Genomic DNA, 25,004 nt, shown 5'->3' on the forward strand with positions numbered 1-25,004 from the left:
CAGGGTAGCTCTAGGAATGGCTGCACAAGCTCTACGAATGCGGTCCATAAAATCATCTCTTGTGGTTGGTCGTTCAGCAAAAACAACATTTTTCAAGTATCCCCATAAAAAGAAATCAGGCGACGTCAAATCTGGTGAGCCAGGAGGCCATTCAACTGGACCCTTTCGTCCAATCCATCTGTCATTGTAACTGGCATTTAAAAAGGCACGTACAATGAGTGCATAATGCGGTGCAGCACCATCTTGTTGAAGTCACATTCTTACTCTTGTTGCTAAGTCAACATCTTCTAATAAGCCTGGTAAGTGATCTCTTAGCAACGATAAGTAACTGTGTCTATCAACGTTCTCTTAAAAAAAATAAGGTCCAATCAAATAACCATTTACAATGCCGCACCACACCATAATACTCCATCGATTTTGATGATCTATTGGCCTATACCAGTGGGGATTAACATCTGACCAATAATGGCAGTTGTGTCTATTAAGTTGTCCGTCACTATAAAATTTAGCTTCATCTGAGAAAAGCACATACCTAAAAAAATTAGGATCATCGTGTAACATTTGTAAAGCCCACTGGCAAAAAGCAATACGCATCAGATTATGATTAGGCTGTAAAACCTGCGTAAGAGTGATGTGGAAAGGGTGATAATTTAGAGCTCTTAAAATTCTAACAACAGTTCTTTGTGGTACACCTATTTCCCTTTCAATCTGGCAAGTAGTAACATGAGGATTAAGGTGAAGTAAAATAGTTACAGCTCGCGCATCATTTTCCTCATATTCATGATGTTGACGTTGACGAACAAGATGTCCATTGCGAGCTCTTTGGACTAAACTACGTATTGTCATATCAGTTGGATGTCGCCTTTCAGGAAAACGTTGAGCATAAAGCCTTGATTCTGCATTGTAATTGCTATGACACTCCCCTAAAACTAATATAATATCAACAATCTCATTAGGACTATAATCAGCCATTCTGGAAAGGTAACTTGTGAATGTAATTGCCTACATACTCTGTATGTATGTTTGGAATTTTTAAATTTAAGCAACTTTAAATAGTAAATTTTTCAATTATGCAGAAGTGAGTAAGAAAGAAAAGGAATAAAACTCTTATAACAATAATTATAAATCTTAAAACAAACGTAATTGTTTAGTTTTTTTCAATCGTTGATTATTAGCATTAGGTATCGCAGTGCTGTCAGCTACTTGCAACTTTCGGCCGGATTCTTCGACGCACGCCTATTGCTCCCCTCCCACCGCTCGCGCCTTAGCAACGGCGCCGCCGGACGGCGTAACTAAGGAGCGCGATACATCGTCTCAGGACCGTGCGTTACGCCGTCCGGTGGCGCCGTTGCTAAGGCGCGAGCGGTGGGAGGGGTGCAATAGGCGTGCGTCGAAGAATCCGGCCGAAAGTTGCAAGTAGTAATGTTTAAGCATTATGCATATTTGTGTTACCCAGAAAACTACGTCATTTCATAAAAAGTACACCAGATCGTTTTTCAGGCATTTCACCTTCATTTTTTACCTTTCCAAGGTTGCAAAAACAATTTTTTCATAAGACAAGTTTGATGTAAAATTTTCCGCTCTTTCGAAATCCGCAGTCAAAAATAGGGTGCCCCATTTAAAAAAACCATCGTGACCTTGGAATAACCTTCAAAATTGACCTCAAGGTCAAAACCAATGGTACAATTAAATGACCCTCTGTCCTGGTCAACTTTTATCTAAACCATTTGTTTGTAGGTACTGTTATTTGGAAGATATTCGGGTCCATAGACTAAAATGACTCACCCTGTATATTTGGAGGTACTTAGTGTAGAGGATGTGCTTACAGTGCCTGAGTAAGTGCCTGGAATCGTCAATGAACAGGGAAAATAAGAGAGAGCCGAGCACCGAACCCTGAGAAACTCCTGCGTTGAGATAGATCCCGAGAAGACGTGATCGCTAAATGGCCGGAACCACAAAACGTACGCCAAGTGCGATAGGACATTTCATAGGACTTGCCTCTTAGTATAGGCGATTCATTAAAAACTTTGTTACCCTCGCCGTCCCGCTAACCGCGTTAACAAAAAAAAATGCCACCTGACATGGGGGGAACAACAAACCTGCGACGCATTCAAAACGACGCTTACCATCGCGCCGGTTCTTGAGTATCCTGATTTTGAGAAGCAATTTGTCTTGCAGACGGATGCAAGTACCACGGGGTTAGAAGCCCTATTCACTCAATATTTCCCGGAGGGCAAACGGATGATCGCGTACGCTAGTTGTGTCTTAAACTCCGCAAAATGCAATTATAGCGCAACCAAACTCAAGTGCCTGGCCGTGCAATGGGGAATCCGGAGAACGCGCGACTATCTGGAGGGATACCGATTCAAGATGATCACCGATCACCAATCATTAAAGTGGCTGCAAAAGCTAGAGTCACCCACCGGTCGCCTTGGCTGGTGGGTATTTGAAATACAGCATAATGATTTCAAAGTACAGTATAAGAAAAGTTTACTAAATAAAGTCGTTGATGCGCTATCGCGTCAAAATAACGTAAACGCCGTCGCGCAGCCACAATGTTCTTAGTTCTGTAGTGTGGCAACGCACCAAAACAACGCCACAAGCAGTACCAGATTACCGAATAGAAGGAGACCGCCTGCTCCATCACGTACTGCATAGCCTCGACCTGAGCAATATTTCCCCAGATGCGCAATGGTAAGTATGCGTACCGAAAGAAAACCGGAGGGAGATTCTATACCATTTTTACGACGCGCCTACCGCGGGACATTTTGAAATTGTAAAAACGATCGCACAAATTGCCACGCATTATTACTGGCCGGGGATGTTTCGGGACATCGCCCTTGTACATCCAACAATACCCACAATCTCTCGCGTACAAGGCAGAGCAGTGGCGACCGGCTGGTTTATTCCACTAGACTGCTATAACAAAGGCAGCATGTCGCCATCAATCTCGTAGGACCACTTCTGCGTTCCGCAAAAGGGCATATCTGGCTCTTCACTATGTAGGATCGTTTTACTAAGTGGCTTGAAATGCGCGCACTCTGATAGGCTACTGCAGCAAACGTTACTTGCACACTTACCAAAATAATTATTCTCCGGCACAGCTGCTCGAAGAAAGTGCTATCCGACAATGGCACACAGCTCCGCTCTGTGCTCCTCACAGCTGTTACGCGATCTACGGATCCGCCACTGACTGACGCCGGTGTATGCATCACATTGTAATCCGGTCGAGCAAACCAATCGTATGGTAAAAACAATGTTCGCGCAATACGTGCAAAATTGTCACCGTCGGTAGGACAAACATTTGAACAAACCTCAGTTTGTTTATAATATTGCAACCTACGATGCGAAGCATACGCCAGCTTTCTTAAACCACAGCCGCGAACTCCGACGTCCCGAGGAGCGCGTGAGCGCAAGACATGCGACGCGCCGTGCGCACAATAGAAACGCTTCCAAGAAACGTATGAACTCGTGCGAGTACAACTAGCGCGGACATTTTAAAGCCAGGAGCGCATTGTAATCTACGGCGTAGGGTATGGGCACTGAAAATCAGGGAGCGGGTGTAGAAGCGCAACCATCTCCTCTCCCGATGTACAGACGCGTTCAACGCTAAATTTTTGCCGAAGTTTGTTGGGCCGTTTGAAGTTTGGCAAATAGTATCGCCGGTTATTGTCGACCTTCGCGACAACCGGGAGAAGTGTTATCGCCACGTCCACATACAAGACCTTAAGTCTGCTCCCCCCCAGTCCTAAACGACAAAGACGTGAGCACGGATACCGACACCGAGAGCAACTGAGAAGGACGAACCGAAAAACAATAACACGGAAAAATGTGTCTGGACGACGCCTCTGCTAACGGATCTTTTGGAAGCAACGGGTAATTTGGCATACAGCTACGCGATGGAGCACAGCGACGCTGTTCTGATTCAGGAGATAGACGATTTTCGGGAAAGGGCCGACGTCGAGCTATACGACCCGACGCGGCCAAAAATGGACGAGGCATCCCGGCGACCAAATCCCTTCACTACCACTAGTGGAGAAGTCAAACCACCACCGCAATACAGACAAGGTATCCTGGTTGACGATGCCGCCAACATCGCTACCTGCCAGCAAAGCCAAACCCTGGATTCCCTCCGGGTAATGGGTCCGTTGCCTTCGCCACCAATACCAGTGGAGATAGAGCCGGGCATTGTCGTCGATGAGCTATATTTTATCGTACATGTCAGCACATATACGTGCGTTTGAACGCGCCGTTACCATGCAAACTCCGCGCGCACGCGCTCTAAGTTGCACACTACTAGCGTTGAAGCAACGAAGAGGCGTACGTACCAGCGAGAACGCCACACCAGACCGATCTCGGAGCAGCGGAAATGCTGTATTCCGAAGAAAACCAAACTCTACCCGAGCATCTCCGACTCTCCAAGATTGGGATATATAAGGGGGACGATTTTGTTGAGAAGTGGACTCTTTCCTAATCCAGCTTCCGAGCTAGAACTAGAGAAATCCGTATGATAGAGTGAGCTCTATCACTGTCGAGAAATCTCAACAATTCCGCCGCTTCCCGTCTTATATAAAAGAAAGCCCAGTTATTGCGGTAAAGCAAGTTCCGTCACGACCGAAGGATCTCGGCACTGGCCTTCTCTTACTGCGCACCGGAATCCGCAACGACGACTGTCACTCAGGGGGTAGAGAGATCGCTGCCTCCATCATGAAATCTCAAGGCAGTTGTTGTCATCATACCAGTGAGCTGCTTATTAAAGGAATTCCGCGTTCTACCTATCGCGAGTCGCGAGACAGAATTCTTGGAAGCGCACCGACATGTCGTCTACGTGACGCCTCAATCTGCGCGCACTGCGATTCGCGCCTCAAACTACACGCCGGCCGGCATAAACAGATCGACGGAATACGCGTCATAAACGAACATGAGCAATCGGGACAGTGATACTTTTTGTAACTAGCACACCGCCACGTTGTACATACCGTTTTATCATATTCCTTGTTTCATTATATTATAAAATTGTATTATCTCGCGCCTGTGATGCACATTCGTTTATACTAAAAGTTCTTTTTATACGCAATCCCTCAGAGTTAATTAACCCGGTAATCTTTTTTCAAGCCTTGGCTTCCCTGAGCTTCTCCGTGCTCGGACAAACTCAAGTTGTTACGAAACATTCACTCATTATACTTATTACAGTAATAGTACTCGACGAAGAAATGTTTTAAACATAATAACATCTTGCACCATGAACATCTTACTACAGCTATATTATTGCAACCTTCAATATTACATGTTTTTGGAGTTTTGTCAAAACTAAAGGTAATTGTGCACTATAGGGGACCCAGCTCCAATCATGTTGACCTATGTTATAAAGGCAAGAATACTGACCAACTTTTCTTTATAAATTAATTAGCGCTCTTCTACAGATTTCGAAATATATTTAGAGAAAAAGAAACAGTTTTTCTTACTTATTTCAGAAAATATTTATTTTACAAAAAAATGTGTTAAACCAAAAATGAAGTTTATGATAAGCTCTACAAATAAGGTTCTATACATATTTTACCGAACTCTAATACTTTGAAAGTTTTAATCAAAAAATTATTTTAAAAAAACTTTGATAAAATTCAAATTTTTACATGTTGTACAGAGAACGCGTGGGCGGGGGAGAAATTTTGCCCCTCCTCCTGCACCCCCTCTCCGTATTTTTTCTAATCTAACCCTTCCCGTCTCAATCGGTCCACTAATGACGTGGTAGATGAGAAAGATATTCTAATATTGCAACATGGTCAAATCGATATCCTTGGCCAAATTATAAGTAAAATAGGATTAGGTTAGGTTAGGTTAGAAAAAATACGGAGACGGAGTGCGGGGAGGGGTGGAGCTTTTCCCCCGTCCAAGCATCTACATTTCACGCAAAACTACTCAAATTAAAAAAAAATTATTTTAAAACAGTTTTTCTACTATAACAACTACACTATTAAAATTAGGTAAAATATGCATATAACCTTTTTTATAGAGTTTATTACGACAGCTTATATTATTGATTATTTTGTTTGATACATTTTGTAAAATGAATATTTTCTAAAATAATTAAAAAAAACTGTTTTCTTTCTCTAATTGTAAGTATATCTCGAAAACTAAATGAGAGCGCCAATTAATTTATAAGAAAAAGTTGTTCAATATTCTTGCCTCTATAACATATGTCATGGTCAACATGATTGGAGCTGGATCTCCTATAGTGCACAATTACCAAAGTAAATTCTACAGGATTTTCAAATTCTTTTGGTCTTTCGTTTGTATAACCACTTTTAAACCACAAATATTTAAATAAGTTGTAATATCGTGGGGATGACAATTGGTTATTTATCAAAGATTGCAATTTTATTATACTATTTTGTTCATGCAAATTTATATTACTTTTCAATAGTAAAACAATATCTACAAATCTTTTAGCAAAATTCTTCCAAATTCTAAGTCCGTAAACATCTAATGGTTGTATTTTCCCTGTAGTGTTTTTAGGTATAATCATAGTAGTAATATATTTTTCCGGTGGTGTTAAATTTAAACGATATTGGGACAATGTCCAGTCCATGAATCGATAAAAAGAACGCTATTAGAATCAATGTTTGGGAAATAAGCTTCTTCTAACCACATTTTAAAATGATCTGTAAGAAATATAAATTTTATTTGAATAACTTCTTTTACAGCTATTATTAGATTATTAAATAAAATGTAAAATATTGTAACAAACCGTCCTGTCGCCACCCTCGGACCATCCATCGTCTCACGTTGTCCGGCCAAACATCCGCCTGATAGCAGCAAAAAGCGCAAACACGCTAATAATATTCTTCACGTACGCACGCGTTTAAACAAAGCATCCGTACAATAGTAATCTCGGCGCGCACGCGCAGTCGTCGCCAATTTCAAAAGTTCAAGTGCACGCCGCTTCGCTGTGCCCGATCTCGAGTGGCGGGGATGCTGGCTTTGCTGAGCCTCTGACCGTTTTTGAGCATCCCCCTACCACGGAGCTCGAATATATAAGCCACGAGAACGCGTATCTCGTGGTTCTCTTCTTCTTAAACCGTTCCGACTAGAAGAAGCCACCCAGGTCCCGAAAAAGAGTCAAGCGCCTTGGCTTCCACGAAGTACTCTTCGCTAGTGATCGCTCTTATCCCGCTTTTTTATCGAGTACCGTGGGCTCAAGCGGCTTGAGCTCTGGCAAACGATCTTATCTGTTCGATATAAAGCCAGCTCCAGTGTCCTGCTCTTGGCAAAGCTCCACGACCAGGGGGGCGGGGATTCCGCGCCTCTACTAAGTTCTCTTGGCGTGGACATTGCCGTCCGCCGGAAATTATCAACGGTAATAACCGCTACTCGTCGCGCCGGTTTTGCGATCAGACTTAATCTCGCAACGCGGTACCGCCGTGCCTGCGCGGCCGTCCGGCCTACAAGCGTTTGAGGCTTGTGCTATTTATAACCTTACAGCTCATTGCTGAATAACGCGAACTTGTCGGCACACGCGCACGACGCCGCTAAACCGTGCTCTAGGCACCTATCTGTGTAAATAATTCTAGATTTAAATCTCTGATCGTCTGTAAATAGTTCCGCAAATTGTCCGTCGGTATTCCATTTGCTATAGCGTCCGTCTTTTGATACAATTTCTGTTTTACTTTTTATATTACGTTCAATTTCCTTTACAAAGATTTTTTTGTATTTTTTTTTTATTTATATTACAATAAATCTCATATATATACTTTTTTACCTAAAACATCGAATCCAAAGTTAATTTTCTCCTTGCAACCCCTTGCGCTCTTGCCGCCATTACTACTACCCGTGCGCAAAACGGGATCGTTTTAATATTATAGGAATAACAATTGACAATTAAGGATTGCTATTTTATTACATAATTTATGAAATTATTTTTCAATGGTATAACAGTATCTGAAAATTTGTTATACATGAAAAATTTAATTACCTGATGTCATTTTATCAAATTTTGATGCTTTTACAATAACATTTGTTAGTTTAAACAAGGTTTCTTTAACTCTTAGTCCAAAACTACTATCAACTTCTTTTAATACAATAAATAAAGGTGACAGTAATGCCATTACACGAAATTATTGGTTGTATTGTGTAAAAGTGAGTTGTCGATGGTATAGATTGCACAACAAGCTCTACTTTTTTCATTCCTTGATAAAAATAATGATCTTCCAAAATAAATTTTTAATTGGAAATCACTTTGATCTGAATTATAAACATTTTTAGATCCAAACTGTCCAATAAAAGTGGTTTTACTGTTTTCACAAAATCATCAGCTGTTTTTTGTAAATTAACGGAATTTTCTATTGTTCTTTTAGTGACAATTTTGGTAACTTTTCTTGAAACAATTCGGTGAGATTTTTTGAATCTTGCTACCAAACTGGGAGATGCTTTAAATATAGAATTTAAATTTCCGGGAGGGTTCCAGATGCGTACAAACCCGATCGGACATCACCAATCACGTAATTTAATCTAACCTGTAACAATACGTCCTTCCACCGCGCGCGCGCTTCTGTATCGTTCCGTCCCCCAAACACCGAGCGTGGCGAGAAGCCACGTGCGCGCACAGCATAACCTCGCGATGCGACCAACCTGGCGATAGGCGCACCGATCGTGGCGTTCCGCAACACTCCCACTCCGGCTTGGCCAAGCGGATTGGTGTACCCGACCGCGTGTTCAGATATAAGCCGGCAGTAAGAACGCAGAGTTCAGATCCCTCCAATTCTCCGACATGGCCTAAAAGCGACCAAGCATTCTTGATCGCTCCTAGAAGACGAGCATTCTCGTCGCTTCCCGAGTTCCTCGACGAACATTCTCGTCCCTATCACCGGCCAAGCATTGTCGACCAATCACCTACAAGATTCTCGACGAGCATTCTTGTCGCTATCACTGGCCGAGCATTCTCGACCAATCATCGTCCTCGAATGCCCGCATCGTCACCGGATCGTTTTTCGTAACCTAGACAAATCGACAGGGCATTTGCACTCTGTCGATCGTGCACCCTTTTGCAGAAAGCGCGCTCGGACAAATCGCGGAATCAAACTAAGCTGCCACGTGTCTCGACATCGCCGACAAACACGCTCCCGCAAGCGCGATCACGACACTACATTTCACAATCTCTCCGACCGAACGGATCAACAGTCCACATAACCCGCCATAGTATAAGGTACCTAGTTATCTCTCCGCTCTTATGAATTTGATAGTTACTTCCGCGTCGTTGTTTTTTTGTTAAGTTAGTTACAAGACAGTATTCTTCCGTTAGTGTGAGCGTGAGCCCATACGTTTTTGATTAATCTAGCACAAAGTATTATTTTTTGTTCATTGTGTTCACGCACCGAGCCGCTCTTTCTTGCATTTGCGTACAACACTTTGCGCTCTTTTTTTGCAGCGAGAATTTTGCTCAATTTATTTTGTTTTGTCAACAGCAATATTTTGTTTGATGAATAAATTCTATATTTGTTGTTCCCTTTGAACACTGGGTACGATTATTTCGAACACCTGACCAACCGACAAGCTTTATTTGGACCAATCCCGAAATTCCTGCACCGCACGAAACCGCGTACCGTACATGGCACCCCAACAGGGACCATCTTAGAAACTAATTGATCGTACCCAGGAACAAGTATGTCGTTGGCTGAGTGGACAGACCGTTTACAAAGAGAGCAACTCGAGGTCTTAGCCTAACCCTACCAGATTGAAACTTCCGATACCGTTGAGGAGCTCCGCCACCAAGTGAAACAACATTTTTTGACAATGCCCAGTTCATCCGGACCGCCGCACGAACCGGAACCGATAAGCGCAACCGACCACAATTTGCACCAGTAAGGTAATGAACCAAATGAGGAAATGGGGTTACCATTTTGACGGGACCCTTTGTCCTTTCTTGAGCAAGTAGCCGAGTTGCAAGAGGAGTACCCTTACATCAACAAACAAATGAAGGCTGGTCTGCCCGAGTTGCTAAAAGGAACGTCAACAGCAACCGAAAGAACCATACGCAAAGTATGCAACCGTTCTACAAACCATGATGCGGCGCGCGGGTGGATTCACCCAAGCAGAGAAAGTCGACCGATTATACAAGAACCTACGCGATGAATACAAGCTGTACGTACGCCTCACCGACGCCACCAATCTCGCCGACCTAGCCGAGCCAGCCGCCGAGTTTGAAGAAATCACGAAAACTCAGGAGAGCGAGAGCCGGGCCGAAAAGCGAAAGGTCAACACCGCTACCCCCATCGCTGCCGAGGCCGCACCGTACGACCAAAACACTGCTTGTTGGCAATGCAAGCAATGAGGTCATAGCTGCTTTGATTGCAAACGACCAGCTCGCAAGTTTTGCTCACAATGCGGCAAAGACGAAGTACTGACTAAGGAGTGTCACCCGCAAGCGGAAAACGCTCCACCAGCCAAGAACACGTCCGCTCCTCGACCCAGGTCCGCATAAACTACCGATCGCGACCACACGTCACGGTGCGCATCGGGGGATATAATGTGGAAGCGGGAGCACTCACTGACCAATAAGGGCAAAGCGTTTAACACCAAGCTAGCCTCCAAATACTCCGGACTGTACGAGGTCCGAAAAATACACTCCCCCGTTATTGTGGATATAAGGGACCAACGTAGTAAATGGCAACGGAGAATTCACGTCCACGAGCTTTAGCTTGGCCCGCAAGGAAGACTAACTAAACACACCGATCTCGAGGACGACGGAGACGAGTAAAACGATCAAAACGGCAGAGCAAACGACACCATAGCAGACGCTCCCGGAGCAGACGCTTCCAAAGTAGACGCTTCCAAAGCAGACACCGCCAAAGCAGACGACAACAAAGCAGACGATGCTCGCAGCAACAATGAGGCTGCAGAAACCACCGACGGCGATGACCCCGCCATAGGTTGAACGCGTGAAAATCGCCCTGAAACATGCCGTTCCGAGGGAAGGAGCACTCTTTCCCAAGCCCGGAGCGGTATATAAAGCGGGCCGCCGAAACCAAAAAATCGCAAAAGATTATATCTTACCATGGAGCAACTCAACGCGTTACTCACCGAGCCGGCAAACAACGAGGAGTTTGAGGCGCTATGGTCCCAAGTCATGTCGACCCCAAACGCGGCAATCAGATGTCCGAAACCGCGGGCCACTGGCATCCGAGTGCCGTCACGCGCGCTGATCGAAGAGGCCAGGAAAGCAGGTCCTTGCTAGCCTCCTGTCAGACAAGAGCCAACACCGGTCCCAAGGAGAGATGCCTCGGTAGTGGGCGTACGAGTGCAGTAATCCTCCGCCACCAACGCGAGGAAGCTCGCCGCATTGCTGACTGAGCCGCCATCATTGCCAGGCAGAAACCAACTGCGGCCGCCTCCATCCACGGCCAAGAAAACTGTGGCCTCGGCAGACTCGAAGTCTCTACCGACGGTCGACGCAACCACCCGCGCTCCGACCACGAGACCAACCATGACACGAGGGCAATCAAAGCAACGGTTGGCCCCCGCAACAGCAAGGGGTAACTTGCTGGAAATATTCGGAAACACGTTCTCCGACTTGGAGGACGCCTCAGTATCGCTGAGATTAACCCGCACCAAAGAGACCATACCGGGAACAGTCGTCACACCACCGACCGCCCCAACGGTATCCTCTACGCGAGTCGCTAGCCAGGCTACCCAGCGGCCAGCTATAACACCGTGTCAACTGGAAAACTACCCACCGAGGTAGCCAGCTTCAACAAAGCCGCTGCACCGAAAGACACCGCTGCGAACGTTGATACAACAGCCACACTACCCGCTGTAATCATCGGGACCGTAATTGCTCAGCGCTGTACGCCCCTGTCCATACCAGTGCGAGTGCGCGAGGACCTGATGATTCATGTGCCGTACGACGCGGCTTGGATCTGATGAGTCTACAAGGTGCGACTCGCGACCCGACGATATACGCTGCACTTCGACCCCGTCGGCTGTTGCCACTACGTGCGGGAATTTCGTAGTGACCGACGTTCGCTACTTAAATAGGAAGGGGTGAACGTGTAACCCAACCAACGGAAATACTCTAGATATTGGCCGCTATAATTGGTGGTGTCCAATTGGACCTGTGCGCAACTGGGACCCTCAAAAATTTCCTATTTCTTTTTGAGCTTATAAAGCCCACTTTTTTAAATCAATATCGTGAATTATGAATCCTGATTTAACAATTGCAGTAAATTTATCATGTGTAAATTTTGAGAGGTAAGTGAATTTTTCTCTATGATTTCCACCTGATTGTAATTGTTCATCCCACCATCTTAACTGACGTTTAGATGAAACGCTTCTAAATTTACTTTGTACTTATAGAGAACGATACTTTTTTTTGTTGTCACTTTTTTCATTTAGTGTCCCAATTCTGCCAATACTCAACAGCTCGTCTTCTATAAGAACTCAAATTGTGCATTATTGTTTGAACATTGAGCATGAGAATTTAAATAATCTTTACTCCATACTTCTTCGTCATCTTCAATTATTTCATAACTATGTAATTTATAAGGTTCTTCATAATTAAAATAGGTTTTTTCCGTTACTTCCAACCCATTATAATGAAAAATGCTATCCAGCAATAATTTTTGTATATTTTTTAAAAATTTTATTTCTGTTTCAATTACTGGTGTTTTTGTTAGATATATTGAACTTAGCCATACAGTACAGGAAGATTGCAGGAACATTGCAGGATAATTTTATTAAAACATTGCAATATTGCATATTGATTGCGCAATATTGCTGCAACATTGCTAGAAGATTGCAAAAACATTAAGATGTCCTTTTTTTGAAATATTGCATTGAAACATCCCAACAACATTGCAATGTTATAAATTTTTTCAAAATATTCACATAAATATTATTACACCACATAATTTCAATTAACAAAACAATATTTTTATAACATTTTAAAAAACATTTTTTGCAAAAAAAATTCTTGGGAATTCTTTTTTGGAAATTTCCAAGCGGTCATCCATTCAAGTCGCAACTCCGGTGAATGTTGTTTAACCTCCATGATCGCTGCAAACTGATCCCTTGTGATGGAGTGAGTCCCAGTTACGCACAGAATAAATCGGACACAGCAAGTTAAACACTTCCGATTTTGATGAAATTAGACTCATTCGACGCGTTTTCGCACAAAACAAACAAATCTGGCAGAAAAAAGTGTCAGACTGCCTCGCGAACCAAAATATTAAACACTAACGTTGAGGTTAAGATACCTGTAATTCATACCGACGTAATTCACGTAAAATGTAGTGTAGAATTTTCTGTCAGGTTGGGGGTTCACACTTACACTTCGTTTACAGTTCATGTGTCTTTATTATAAAAAACAGTTAATAAAAGTCTACACTGTCCAAAAAGTACTTGGTTAGAGAGATTAATTATAAATGATTGACGATTATTGACGCACAAATCGGGGAGAGGAGCTTTTTTGTTTATGAATATCACAGGGCAAGCACGTGTTAGTATCTCTGTCTAACTTTCTTACTTTCTTCTCCAATACTTTACTATACTTTTAATTACTTTAGCACTTCCTTTTCTACTTGCTTAACTGAGAATTGGTGGACTACACTTCCGAAGCCGATTATTCCGGAGCCTAATTACTCCAGTAACCACAATTACTTTTTTTCTTTACTTCCTATTACTCTTTCACGTGTCCTATTACTCTTTCACGTGTTTCCCAGAATATTGCTCGCTCTGCTCTCCGCGAGTTGAGCGCGTAACGCGTTTTCTCACGGCGCTTTGCGCCCTCATTTTTCATGTGGCTTACTTTAATACTTATTAATAAGCATCTTGCTCTATCAATCCTACATTCTCTTACAGCTTCGGCCATTTTGACAATTTTGTTTGTATTTGAACGGTGCTTAATTACTAATTTTCTTTGCTAAATTACAATTTCATTGTTACGCTTCGCTGTGTTTTAAGACTTTATTTAACTATTATCTGCTAATTTCTTTAATCTATTTTAATTATCTTAAGACTATCTTAAGTGCTGTTCCCAACTGCCTATCTTATCTTATGTTTCTAAGTATTTCCCTTCCGAGACAATATATTATACATATAACTCTATTTACATCATATCTCTTTGCTATTTATTTTTGATAACGGACAATGTTTTTTTTCAGCCTTATCCATTTTCTATGCTTTTTTTCTATTGCCCTGCTTTTTCTTTTATTAATATTTATTTATACAGGGTGTCACAAAGGTCTGGATACACCTAAATAACTCAGAAAATATAAGTTTTATAAAAAAGTGTTTCAGACAAAAGTTGTATGATTTAAAAAGATCTATTTACTGATCTTATCAATTTGACTTTGAGTGACATTGCCAAGGTCAGGTCAAGGTCAGGTTGATATTTTTAAATGGAACTGCCCAGGTTTTATTGCATATTCTTGTAGCTTACCTAGAGACCTTTCCAAAACACTATAAATAATTGTTAAGTATTTTTTGAGTTGTGAGGCTTGAAAATTACAGTATACTGTATTTTTGTGCAGGATGGCATCCATCTCCCACCTACCTTCTTGGGGCATGAGGGCGAAGTGACTTAAAAATCTTAAATGGCATGATAGGTCAACTGAGAACTTGTTTTAAAGACGAGAAAAACCTTTTTTGAAAAAGTTTCTTGCGACTCTCCGATCGAAAGTGATGATCCTAAAACAAAAATTTGCATTTCTTAGTTTATTGCATTACCGTTCTTTATGTTATCTAGGGTCTACGGCGAGGACGTGACGATTATCAAACCCTGTGTGTGTGTGTGTGTGTGTGTGTATATGTGCGTGCGTGCGCGCGTGTTCGTGCGCGCGTGTGTGTGTGCGCGCGCGTGTGCACCTATGCGCGCGCGCATGTGTAACGGAAATCAGGACTCTGAGATTTGTCACTCCCCCAGTATTTTATGACTCCAAACTCTCTCCGTTCACACGCGCGCGCGCGCACGCGCACACACACACACACACACACACACACACAAACACACACACACACACACACACACTCATACACACACACGGGGTCTGATAACCGTCACGTCCTTGCCGTAGACCCTGGATAACGTAGAGAACAGTAATGCAATGAACAAGGAAATGCAAATTTTTGTTTTATAATCATCACTTTTGATTAGAGCGTCGTAGCAAACTTTTTCAAAAAAGGTTTTTCTCGTCTTTAAAACAAGTTCTCCATTGACCTATCATGCCATTTAAGATTTTTAAGTCACTCCGCCCTTATGCCCCAAGAAGGCAAGTGGGAGGTGGATGCCATCCTGCATAAAAAATACAGTATACTGTAACTTTCAAGCTTCACAACTCAAAAAATATTTTACGAAAAAACATTTGTTTATAATGTTTTGGAAAGGTCTCAAGGTAAGCTACAAGAATATACAATAAAAAGTGGGCAGTTTCATTTAAAAATATCGACCTGACCTTGACCTGACCTTGGCAATGCCACTTAAAGTCAAATTGATAGGATCAGTAAATAGATCTTTTTAAATCATACAACTTTTGTCTGAAACACTTTTTTATAAAACTTATATTTTCTGAGTTATTTAGGTGTATCCAGACTTTTGTGACACCCTGTATATGTGCTCATCCTTACTATGTTTGCGTATACTTGTCCTCTCAAACATTATTTTCTTTAACCGAGAGGGTTTCCGGATAGATGCCACATGCGTGTTGGGCACTTTGCCGACGTTTCGCAAACATTGTAGCTTGCATCATCAGGACTGAGAGCTCCGATACTGAGCTCCCTTTGGTTGTGGTGGTCTTTATATATCCTTGTTGCGCCCGGTGAGGGTTGGGGTGGGGAGTTGATTTGGTCAGCCAATCGGAGCGTTTTGATTGACCAGCCGGTCAATTAAAACCCGGGAGAACGGTATGCCAAATAGAATTTACTTAAAGGCCTTTGTCGCTGCCCTTCCCCCTCCCTCCAGTTCTCTGGAGACATCGGGATGAGCCAGGGTCGGGGAGGGCGGGAGGAAAGAGAAGAAGAGGGCGAAAGCCCTGACCGAGGACGGCCTCCGGGAGGTCCTGAGCAGAGTCCTCCCGGCCGTCCTCGCTGAGATGGGGCTTCTCCCGCCCAACAAGGCCGTGGAGAGGCCCAAGACGGCCCAGTCTGGGGGCAGGATGGCCACCCAGACACGGACCGTCCCGCAAAACAAAGCGGGCAAAGCAACCACGTCGATGGCTGCCAAACCCGCTCCGGCGAAGGAGACCACCTCTCCCTCCATACTAGAGCTATGGACAGAGGTGGTCTCCAAAAAATCGAGGAGGAAGGCCGCCAAAGCTGTCGAGGAGGCGGCCAAGACGGCTCAACCGGCTAAGAGGGCGATAAGGGTTCTCCCTATCCCGTCCCCAAACCCCCCCCCCCAACAATCTTCTTCCTCATCGAAGAAGAAGAAGAAAAGGGGCGGACGTGGAGGGGGCCAGGGGGGAACCGGAGGGTCACCTCCGTCGAGAGGTGCCAGCTCCCAGGGTCCGGCCAGAGTGACCAAAATTAAGCCGCCGACCACGGCGGCTGTCACGGTCACCTGTTCCGACCCGGGAGCATACGCGCAGGTCCTCAAGACCGCGAGGGAAAGAGTCGACCTATCCTCCCTCGGGATTGAGGACCTGCGCCCGAGACGAGCCGTCACGGGGGCCCTGATCCTAGAGGTCAGGGGCGCGGAAAACGGCACTAAGGCCGACGCCCTGGCCGAAGGGATCAGGGAGGCCCTCGGAGAAAGAGACGATGTGAGGGTGGCTCGACCGTGCAAGACGGTCGAGCTACGCCTGAGTGGCCTGGACGACTCGGTCACCTCGAGCGAGGTGGCCGAGGCCTTGGGAGCTACTGGAGGATGTTCCCCCCACGATATCAAGGTGGGGGAAATCCGAATGGCTCTCAATGGGCTAGGCACTTGCTGGGTTCGGATCCCAGCCAAGGCCGGTAAGGCGGCTCTGGCCGCCCCCCGCGTTAGGGTGGGCTGGTCGAGCTGCCGAGTGGCGCTGCTTCCCCCTCGGGGGTTGCAGTGCCACAAGTGCCTGGCCCAGGGCCACGTCCAGGCCAAGTGCAGCAGTCGGATCGATAGATCCGGCTGCTGCTACAGGTGCGGGGGCCTTGGCCACCTGGCCAAGGCCTGCACAGCCAAGGCGGGCTGCCCGGTTTGCCGTGACGCGGGCAAGCCCGCCGAGCACAGGATCGGTGCTAAGGGGTGCCTGGCGAACAAGCCGCAACGGGCGCCCCTGAGCACCGAGGACCGGAGGGAGGCGGGGTCATCTGTGACACCAGTCCCATCCCCGCCCTCCCCCCCGGTCCCCATGACAGCAGTGGAGGAAGCTCCTCTCCCGCAGAGGGAGAGGAGCCACAGAAACGGAGGCGCGGAGACACGCGACAACGAGATGGAGGTGGAGGAGCCTCAGGGGACAATCGAAAATGCCCCCTAGGCTCCTCCAGGCCAACCTCAACCACGCCAGGGCTGCGCAGGACATGCTTGCGCAGTGCCTGGCGGAGGGAGGTGGCGGGCTGGCCATCGTCGCCGATCCTTACAGGATACCCGAGGGCAACCCCAACTGGGTTGGAGATCCCTCGGGGAAGGTGGCGATGGTCAGCCATCACGTGCCGGGCGCTCCGCCGATGATTCCGATATCGGCCGGAGAGGGCTTCGTGATGGTCGAGTACGGACCCATCGACGTTATGGGATGTTACTTCCCCCCTAGCCTTAACAGGGGGGAATACGAGGCGGCCCTGGATGCCATGGAGAGCGAGATTATAGCTCGCTCTCCTAGGCCGGTCGTCGTGGGGGGAGACCTCAACGCCCACGCTGTGGCTTGGGGCTCCCCTCGCACAGACCTTAGGGGCCGCCTCGCCCTGGAGTTTGCGGCGGGGCTCGGCCTGGTCCTGTTGAACAGGGGCCGGGTCAGCACCTTCGTGGGGGCAAGGGGGGAGTCCATCGTTGACGTGACGTGGGCTTCCCCCAACGCCCTTAACAGGGTGAAGGGATGGCGCGTGGAGACGGGCTCCTTGGGAGAGCTGTCTGATCATAGGCTAATCTCCATGGAGCTCGTCTCCCCCCCCGCGGAGACGCGCGAGTCACGCCGCCGCAAACGCGATGGACGTCGATGGGTTCTGAGGAAGCTCGACCCGGAAGCCCTCGAGGTCAGCCTCCTGGCATCTACCTGGCCGGGAAGAGAGGCTGACCTTGGAGCCGAGGAGGAGGCGGAGCGCCTATGCGACATGATGTCGCGCGCATGCGACGCCTCCATGCCCCGCAGCCGACCAATGGCGCGCCGCGCCGTCTACTGGTGGTCCGCGGAGCTCGCTGAACTCAGACGAGCCACCGTGGCCGCCAGGCGGGCGCACACGCGCGCCAAGCGGCGGGGCATGGAGGAAGTGCTGACAAACGCCACGGCGGTCCTCAGGGATGCCAGAAAGGCCCTGAGGACCGCCATAGCTCGGGCGAAGGCCGCGGCCTGGCAGGACACGCTCTCCGAGCTGGATCGCGACCCGTGGGGCAGGCCATACCGCATCGTGACGAAAAGGCTTCGCCCATGGGCGCCTCCAGTCTCGGAGACGCTGGACCCCCAGTTCCTCCAAAGGGTGGTGGACACACTGTTCCCCACCCGGGGGAGGGACATCCCGGAAAAGTCCGGCCCTCCCCCAGAATGGACGGAGGAACTGGAGGTGTCCAGGCACGAAATGGTCGCGGCCTTCGCCCGCATCAGGGGCAAAGCGAAGGCGCCCGGGCCAGATGGCATTTATGCCAAGGTCTGGGCCAGGGCGTCGCCCATCGTAGGGGAGGCACTTCGTGCCACGTACACGAAGTGCCTCCGAGAAGGCACCTTCCCCAGGAGGTGGAAGAGGGCCCGGCTTGTCCTCCTCAAAAAGCAGGGCAAGCCCGCGGAGAGTCCCTCCGCGTTCAGGCCCCTCTGTATGCTGGATGATGCGGGCAAGATTTTCGAGCGAATAATCGCTAACCGCATCATCCGGCATATGGCCCGGAACGGTCCTGAGCTGTCCCCCGAACAATACGGGTTCCGAGAGGCGCGATCGACAATCGACGCGATACGTCAAGTTCGCGGTCCCTCTCGGAATCCCTAACGGGGGACGGGATGGTGGCGTTGGCGATATCATTGGATATCGCCAACGCCTTTAATAGCCTCCCCTGGGGCGAGGTAGTGGCGGCGCTGAGCGAGCACTTTCGCTTGCCGCCCTACCTCGTCGCCATCGTTCAGGACTATTTCCGGGAGAGGGAGCTGGAGTTCCGCGATAAAGACGGACTCCAGCAGCGGAGGGACGTGTCCTGCGGCGTTCCACAGGGGTCTGTGCTGGGCCCCCTGCTATGGAACGCCGCATATGACAGAGTGCTCCGCACGGCCCTCCCCCCTCGCTGCTACGTCGTCGGCTACGCCGACGACACGTTCATAGTAGCGGGGGGGACCTCCTGGGGAAGAGCAGTCGCCAATGGCGACTGGGCTGTAGCCTGTGTCGTCGGTGCCATTAAAGGCCTGGGCCTGAGGGTGGCCCCGGAGAAGACAGAGGCCATCTTCTTTCATGATGGCTCCTCCGGGGTACCGCCCCAGGCCTTCGTCCTGGTGGACAACACCCGTGTCCAGGTGGGTGCAACCCTGAAGTACCTTGGGTTGCACCTGGACGGTCGCTGGGCCTTCGCTGATCATTTTGATCAGCTGGCCCAGCGGTTGGGCAGGAGGGTAGACGCCCTCAATGGGTTGATGCCCAACCTCCGGGGTCCGAGGATGGGTGCTAGACGCGCGTACGCCCTCGCGGTCATGTCCGGGGCGCTGTATGGCGCCCCGGTGTGGTTCCGCGAGGCGCTGGCCAGCCGCCGCATCAAAAAGGTGCTGCACGACGTGCAGCGGCGGCTGGCGAGAAGGATAACGCGCGCGTTTAGCACCGCTCCCAACGCGGCAATCATGGCCCTGGCGGGGCTCCCCCCGGCGGAGTATACGGCCGATGCCCTGGCGTGGACTTACGCCAGGGCAAAAGCCATCCGCCTCGAGGGGGGGGTAGTTACCCCCAGGGCCGCTGCGTTGCTACGGGAGAGTGCCCGTCGGCGGGTGATGAGGGCATGGAAAAGGAGCCTCATCGACAACCCGCCGGCGGCCGGATCTCGGATCTTGGAGGCCGTCCTACCACACCTGGACGATTGGGTGGGCCGCCCGTTTGGCGGTTTGTCCTACAGGACGACACAGGTGCTCATCGGGCATGGCTGCTTCGGTGAGTACCTGTGCAGGATAAGGAAGGAACCGACGACACGGTGCCATCACTGTGGCGCCGCCCGGGACTCCGCGCAGCACACGCTGGAAGAGTGTCCAGCGTGGGAAGGGCTGCGCGGAATCCTGAGGGCCGAAGTGGGAGATGACCTCACCCTGCCGGCCATCATTGGTCAGATGGTCGGCAGGGAGAGTGCCTGGAAAGCGGTCTCCTCCTTCTGCGAGCAAGTAATGCTGCAGAAGGAGGAGGCCGAGAAGGTGAGAGAGAGGCGGCCGGGGGGACGAATGCCCCCTGGCAACGCCAACAGTGGCAGGGGCGGCAGGGACGAGAGCCATGACCCAACTTGGCTCCCGCCCCGGCCGCCTAGGCGAAGAAAAACTGCCCCCCGTCCTCCGGGCCCTAGTGGCCCTGCTGTACGGAGGCGGAGGGGCAGAAGAGCCGTGGCGGTCGCCCCCTCCCTCCCCACTATCGAGGAGGAGAGGGACGACGGCGACCGCCACGGAAATGATGATGAAAGGGAGCGACCCCCCTCCCCTACGGCTGCCGGCCCAGCTTTTGGGACGCGCAGCCGTGGGAGGAGGGCCCCCCACCGTATTAGTGAACCCGGCGAGGCAGACCCGACCTGACGGTCCGGGGGGGTCGACTCCGTGACGTAACGCGGAGCCGTACCCCCCCTGCCTCGCCGGGGAGGGGGGAGTGGGAGGATTCTCCCCCTCCCCCCCCTAGGGTAGTCAGGAGGGCCGCGCCGCCGCACAGGGCGGCGCGAAGAGGCCCGGGGTTACGGCGGGGGCCGGATACCCCGGGCTCTACCCCCAAACCAACAGGGGAAGAGGCGGGGGGGGCTGGTGTCCCCCTCCCCCGACCTAGGGCTGCCAGGCCCAAGAGCCCTGCCGGGAGTGCCCACGTGGACGCTCCCGGCGCGACGAATCGGCCCACGGCCGACCGGGTCCGGGGGGCTCCGGAAGTATGCTGCACGCGTTCCCGGAGCCCCCCAGTCATGGACCAGGGCAGGACACCCGGAGAGGTTTTAGTGGGTATGTCCCCGCCGACACGTCGTCGGCGGGGAAGAGCCCCACATAACCACCAGGCCTCCCCCGAGGCCTGGGGTATGCGGTAACGCATTTCCTCTCCGTAACCAAAAAAAAAAAAAAAAAAAAAAAAGGCCTTTGTCGCAGTTGAGGTTGTGAGGATGTTTCAAGATTTCCAGACCTTCCCGATATTTTCTAGCAAAGTAGTTTTGTGACGGAGCCAACATGGTAGACTTATTATACTGCACGGCATGTCCAGTCTCCGTCCAATGTTCCGCCAAGGCTGATTGCGGACAGTGGCTGTATTTGGCACACCTCTGGTGTTCTTTGATCCGTGTACTGACCTTTCTCTCGGTTTCTCCTATGTACACTTTTCCGCAGACGCAAGGTATCTTGTACACACCTGGTGTTTCCAGGCTTGGTCGTTGATTCTTGTGGTTAGGGAGTAATTGAGCAATTTTCTTTTGGAGTTTGAAGATTACTCTGATGTTATGCTTACTCAAAATTCTGCTTATGCGCTCTATTGTAACTTGAAGATACGGAAGGACAGCCGTCATTTTTCTTTCTCTTTCTTCATCCAAAGTTTCGGTGTCGTTAAGACTGTAGATCTTGTTCTTCAATTTCTTGGTTATCTGATTAATGTTCTTGCTATTGTACTCATTACTAGTCAAGGTCTGATTAAGATGTTGTAACTCCTCATCCAGGAACGTTGGTTCAGAAACTGTGAGGGCTTTATATATCAATAAGCTGATAACTGAATTCTTTTGTGACGGATGGTGATGGGAGGTTGCATTAAGATATCAGTCAGTGTGGGTTGGTTTTCGGTAAACCCGATGGCCTAAGGAACCATCTCCGTTTCTTTGAACCAACACGTCTAGGAAGGGAATTTGATTCTCCTGTTCTACCTCCATTGTGAACTTAAAGTTTGGGTGTTGGACGTTGAGAAAAACGAGGAAAGGTGGGAGAGTTTCTTTGCCGTGGTTTTATATAACAAATGTGTCATCTACGTATCGGAACCACGTGGGAGGTTTGAAGGGTGTGTTCTTCAGAACTTTGTCTTCGAGATGTTCCATGAAAATGTTCGCAATAATGGGTGAAATAGAGAATTCCATTGCTGCTCCAGAGGTTTGTTCAAAGAACTCTCCTTGAAACTGGAAGTAGATCGACGTTAGGCAATGTTCTATTAGTGGGAAGAGGTTGGCCGGAAGTTTGTCGGATTTTATGATAATGTCCAACGTATCTTGGACCGGGACATTTGTGAACAATAAAACATTAAAACTCACCAGGAGGTCATTGAGTTTTGTTTTGATCTTTGCAATTTTGTTCACAAAATCAATAGAATTCTTGATGTGAGATCCATTGAGACCAGTGAGTTTTTGAAGTGGTTTGGTGAGGTAGCGGGCCAACTGGTAGGAAGGTCCCCCGATATTGCTAACAATAGGGTAAAAGGGGATCCTTATGAATCTTGGGAAAGCCGTAGAATCTGGGAGCCGACAATTCCCGGGGGGTAAGATATTTGGTAGTTTCAGGAGAGAGGCCTGAATTCTTGACCAGAACAAATGTTTTTTTCTTTATGGTGGTTGTCGGATTTTGTTTCAGTTTTCTACAAACGCTGTAATCCGAGAGCATAGCATTGACTTTATTGCAGTAATCTTCTTTGTCTATTACCACTGTGGCATTTTCTTTATTCGCCGGTAGAATTAGAATGTTGTTATTCTGTCTCAAATTCCGGAGTACCAAGCGTTCTTCTCTGCTGATGTTTTGGCTGAGTGGTTTAACCTTGCGGAGGATGTTCACTGCTTGTTGTCTAATGTCGTTGCTTGCTTCGGGTGGGAGGCGGAAGATAGCCGTCTCAATTTGGTTGATAATTTCTTCCGTAAAAATGCTCGTGGGGGTGACAGCGAAATTGTGTTCTTTTGAAAGTACCGACACTTCGGACAGGACGTGACTGCTAAGGTTCTTAATTGTGTGTGTTGGAAGTGGGGATCCAGCCTGTGGAGAGGTCTTCTTGTATTTCTCCTCCTGTTTTTGTTTTCTTACCTCGGCAGAACGGACGGCCTGTTCGTGTGTAATACGGTCCAGTGTTTGGCACAGCTCCGGCTTTAGTGAGTCAACAAGAAAGAGGTGTAATCCAAGAAGCTTTTGGGAGGTACTGGCTATACTTCTTTGGTTGCCGAGATCCTTTCCTTGACTAACCGTGGAAATGTTTGTTGAAGGATAACTTTTGCCTGGATGGAGGTAGGCAAAGAGTTTTTTAATTGAAAGCATTTAGGTATTACTCGATGGTCATGGCACCGTTTTAGAAATGCTAAAAAGCACAGTTGGATGTGCAAGGACTTTCTGAGTTTGGTAAATAAGTTTACCGACCCTAGAATAGCCTCTCCGTGAAGGCATTTTATTCCAGTCTTCAGGCTTTCGTGGCCATTGATATCGTTAACCGAGAGAGTTTCCGGATGAATGACACGTGTGTGTTGGGCACTTTGCCGACGTTTTGCAAACATTGCAGCTTGCATCATTAGGGCTCCGATACTGAGCTCCCTTCGGTTATGGTGGTCCTTATATATCCTCGTTGCGCCCGATGGGGGTTTTTAATTGACCGGCCGGTCAATCAAAACGCTCCGATTGGCTGACTAAATCATTTCTTAGAATTCCGTCTCGCGACAAGTGCCACGCGGAGTTTCCTTAGTAGGCAACTTGCCGACGCGATGACGGCTGCCTCAAGATCTCTCGATGGAGGCAGAAATTTCTCTACCCCCTGGATGACAGTTGTCGTCGCGGACTCTGGTATCGAAGTGAGAGGTAACCAGCGCCGAGATTTCTCGGCCGGAACGGAGATCGCTCCATCGCGGTAACTGGCCTCTCTGGTGTGCAGGATTAAAAGCAGAGGAATTGTCGAGATCTCTTCACAGTGGCAGAGCTTTCTCTACTACGCGGATTCCTTGGGCGCTCAGGAGGGAACCGGGATTGGAAGTTGTCGAGATCTCTCGACGGTGGCAGATCTCACTTTACCGCACAGTTTTCCCTGGTCTAGCTCGGAGGCTGGATCAGGAAAGAGTCCTCATCTCTGCGAGATTGTTCCCCTTATATACCCCAATTTTGGAAAGTCGCAGTTGCTCGAGCTCCGGCACTCTTCGGAATACAGCATCCCTGCTGCTTCGAGATCAGTTCGATATGTCGTTTTTGGTCGGACGTACCATATACCTCTTTATCGGGCGGTCTAAGGCGCGTCCGCGTGGAGTTCGTGCGATAACGGCGCGTTCCCTAGGCCGTTCAAATGCGTGGCTCTGCAACGTTTATTGGCGCATAGCGCCTGTTTGCCTATCTGGCGGGTGTTTGCCAGACTGGCGGCCGGTTTGCGGCCTTAAAAGGGGGGGGGGACGATGCAAGTGCGCATCGTTATAAAGTACTGCTTTGATTCTATACAGACCTTTATATTTCGGTGCTAACTTTATGTTCGTACCCGGTTTATGCTGTGTTACCCTGATAAAAACCTGATCCCTTTGTTTATATTTTTTTTTTTTCTTATGCTTCTTATCATAATGTTTTTTATTATACTTCTGAAGTTCACGGTTGACAGTTTGAGCTATGTTTCTTTCTTCTTCTCTCTGTTTATTAAAATCAATATCTATTTCTCTAAGTTTATCTATAAATTCTCTCAAATTCTATGATCACTATAGTTTTGATCATATCCTAACAACAAATTGCTTGGTGTGGAATTTATGGCTCTATTTAACAAATTATTAATTACAT

The 25,004-nt window shown here is 48.0% G+C and overlaps 2 protein-coding genes across 2 annotated transcripts in view; both read right to left on the reverse strand.

The window, feature by feature from the left end:
* Window positions 1-25,004, reverse strand: part of LOC113004950 — a 418,572-nt gene that overhangs the window by 388,184 nt on the left and 5,384 nt on the right. The window lies entirely within an intron of this gene.
* On the reverse strand, window positions 22,238-23,522 carry LOC113004947. The gene is made up of 2 exons (XM_026139669.2): window positions 22,750-23,522; window positions 22,238-22,685 (listed from the first exon to the last, which is right to left on the reverse strand). Exons 1-2 carry the CDS (start codon window positions 23,520-23,522, stop codon window positions 22,238-22,240), a joined length of 1,221 nt encoding a protein of 406 aa, XP_025995454.2.

Source organism: Solenopsis invicta, chromosome 2, assembly GCF_016802725.1.
Source record: "Solenopsis invicta isolate M01_SB chromosome 2, UNIL_Sinv_3.0, whole genome shotgun sequence".
NCBI classification, from domain to species: domain Eukaryota; kingdom Metazoa; phylum Arthropoda; class Insecta; order Hymenoptera; family Formicidae; genus Solenopsis; species Solenopsis invicta.

What these genes read in the sequence shown, in the direction of transcription:
- LOC113004947 (XM_026139669.2), bottom strand. Translation starts at nt 23,522, where the DNA reads ATGCTTTCAATTAAAAAACTCTTTGCCTACCTCCATCCAGGCAAAAGT. An exon ending in TATCTTACCCCCCGGGAATT is followed by an intron (nt 22,686 to 22,749) that starts GTCGGCTCCCAG and finishes CCCTATTGTTAG; the next exon opens with CAATATCGGGGGACCTTCCT.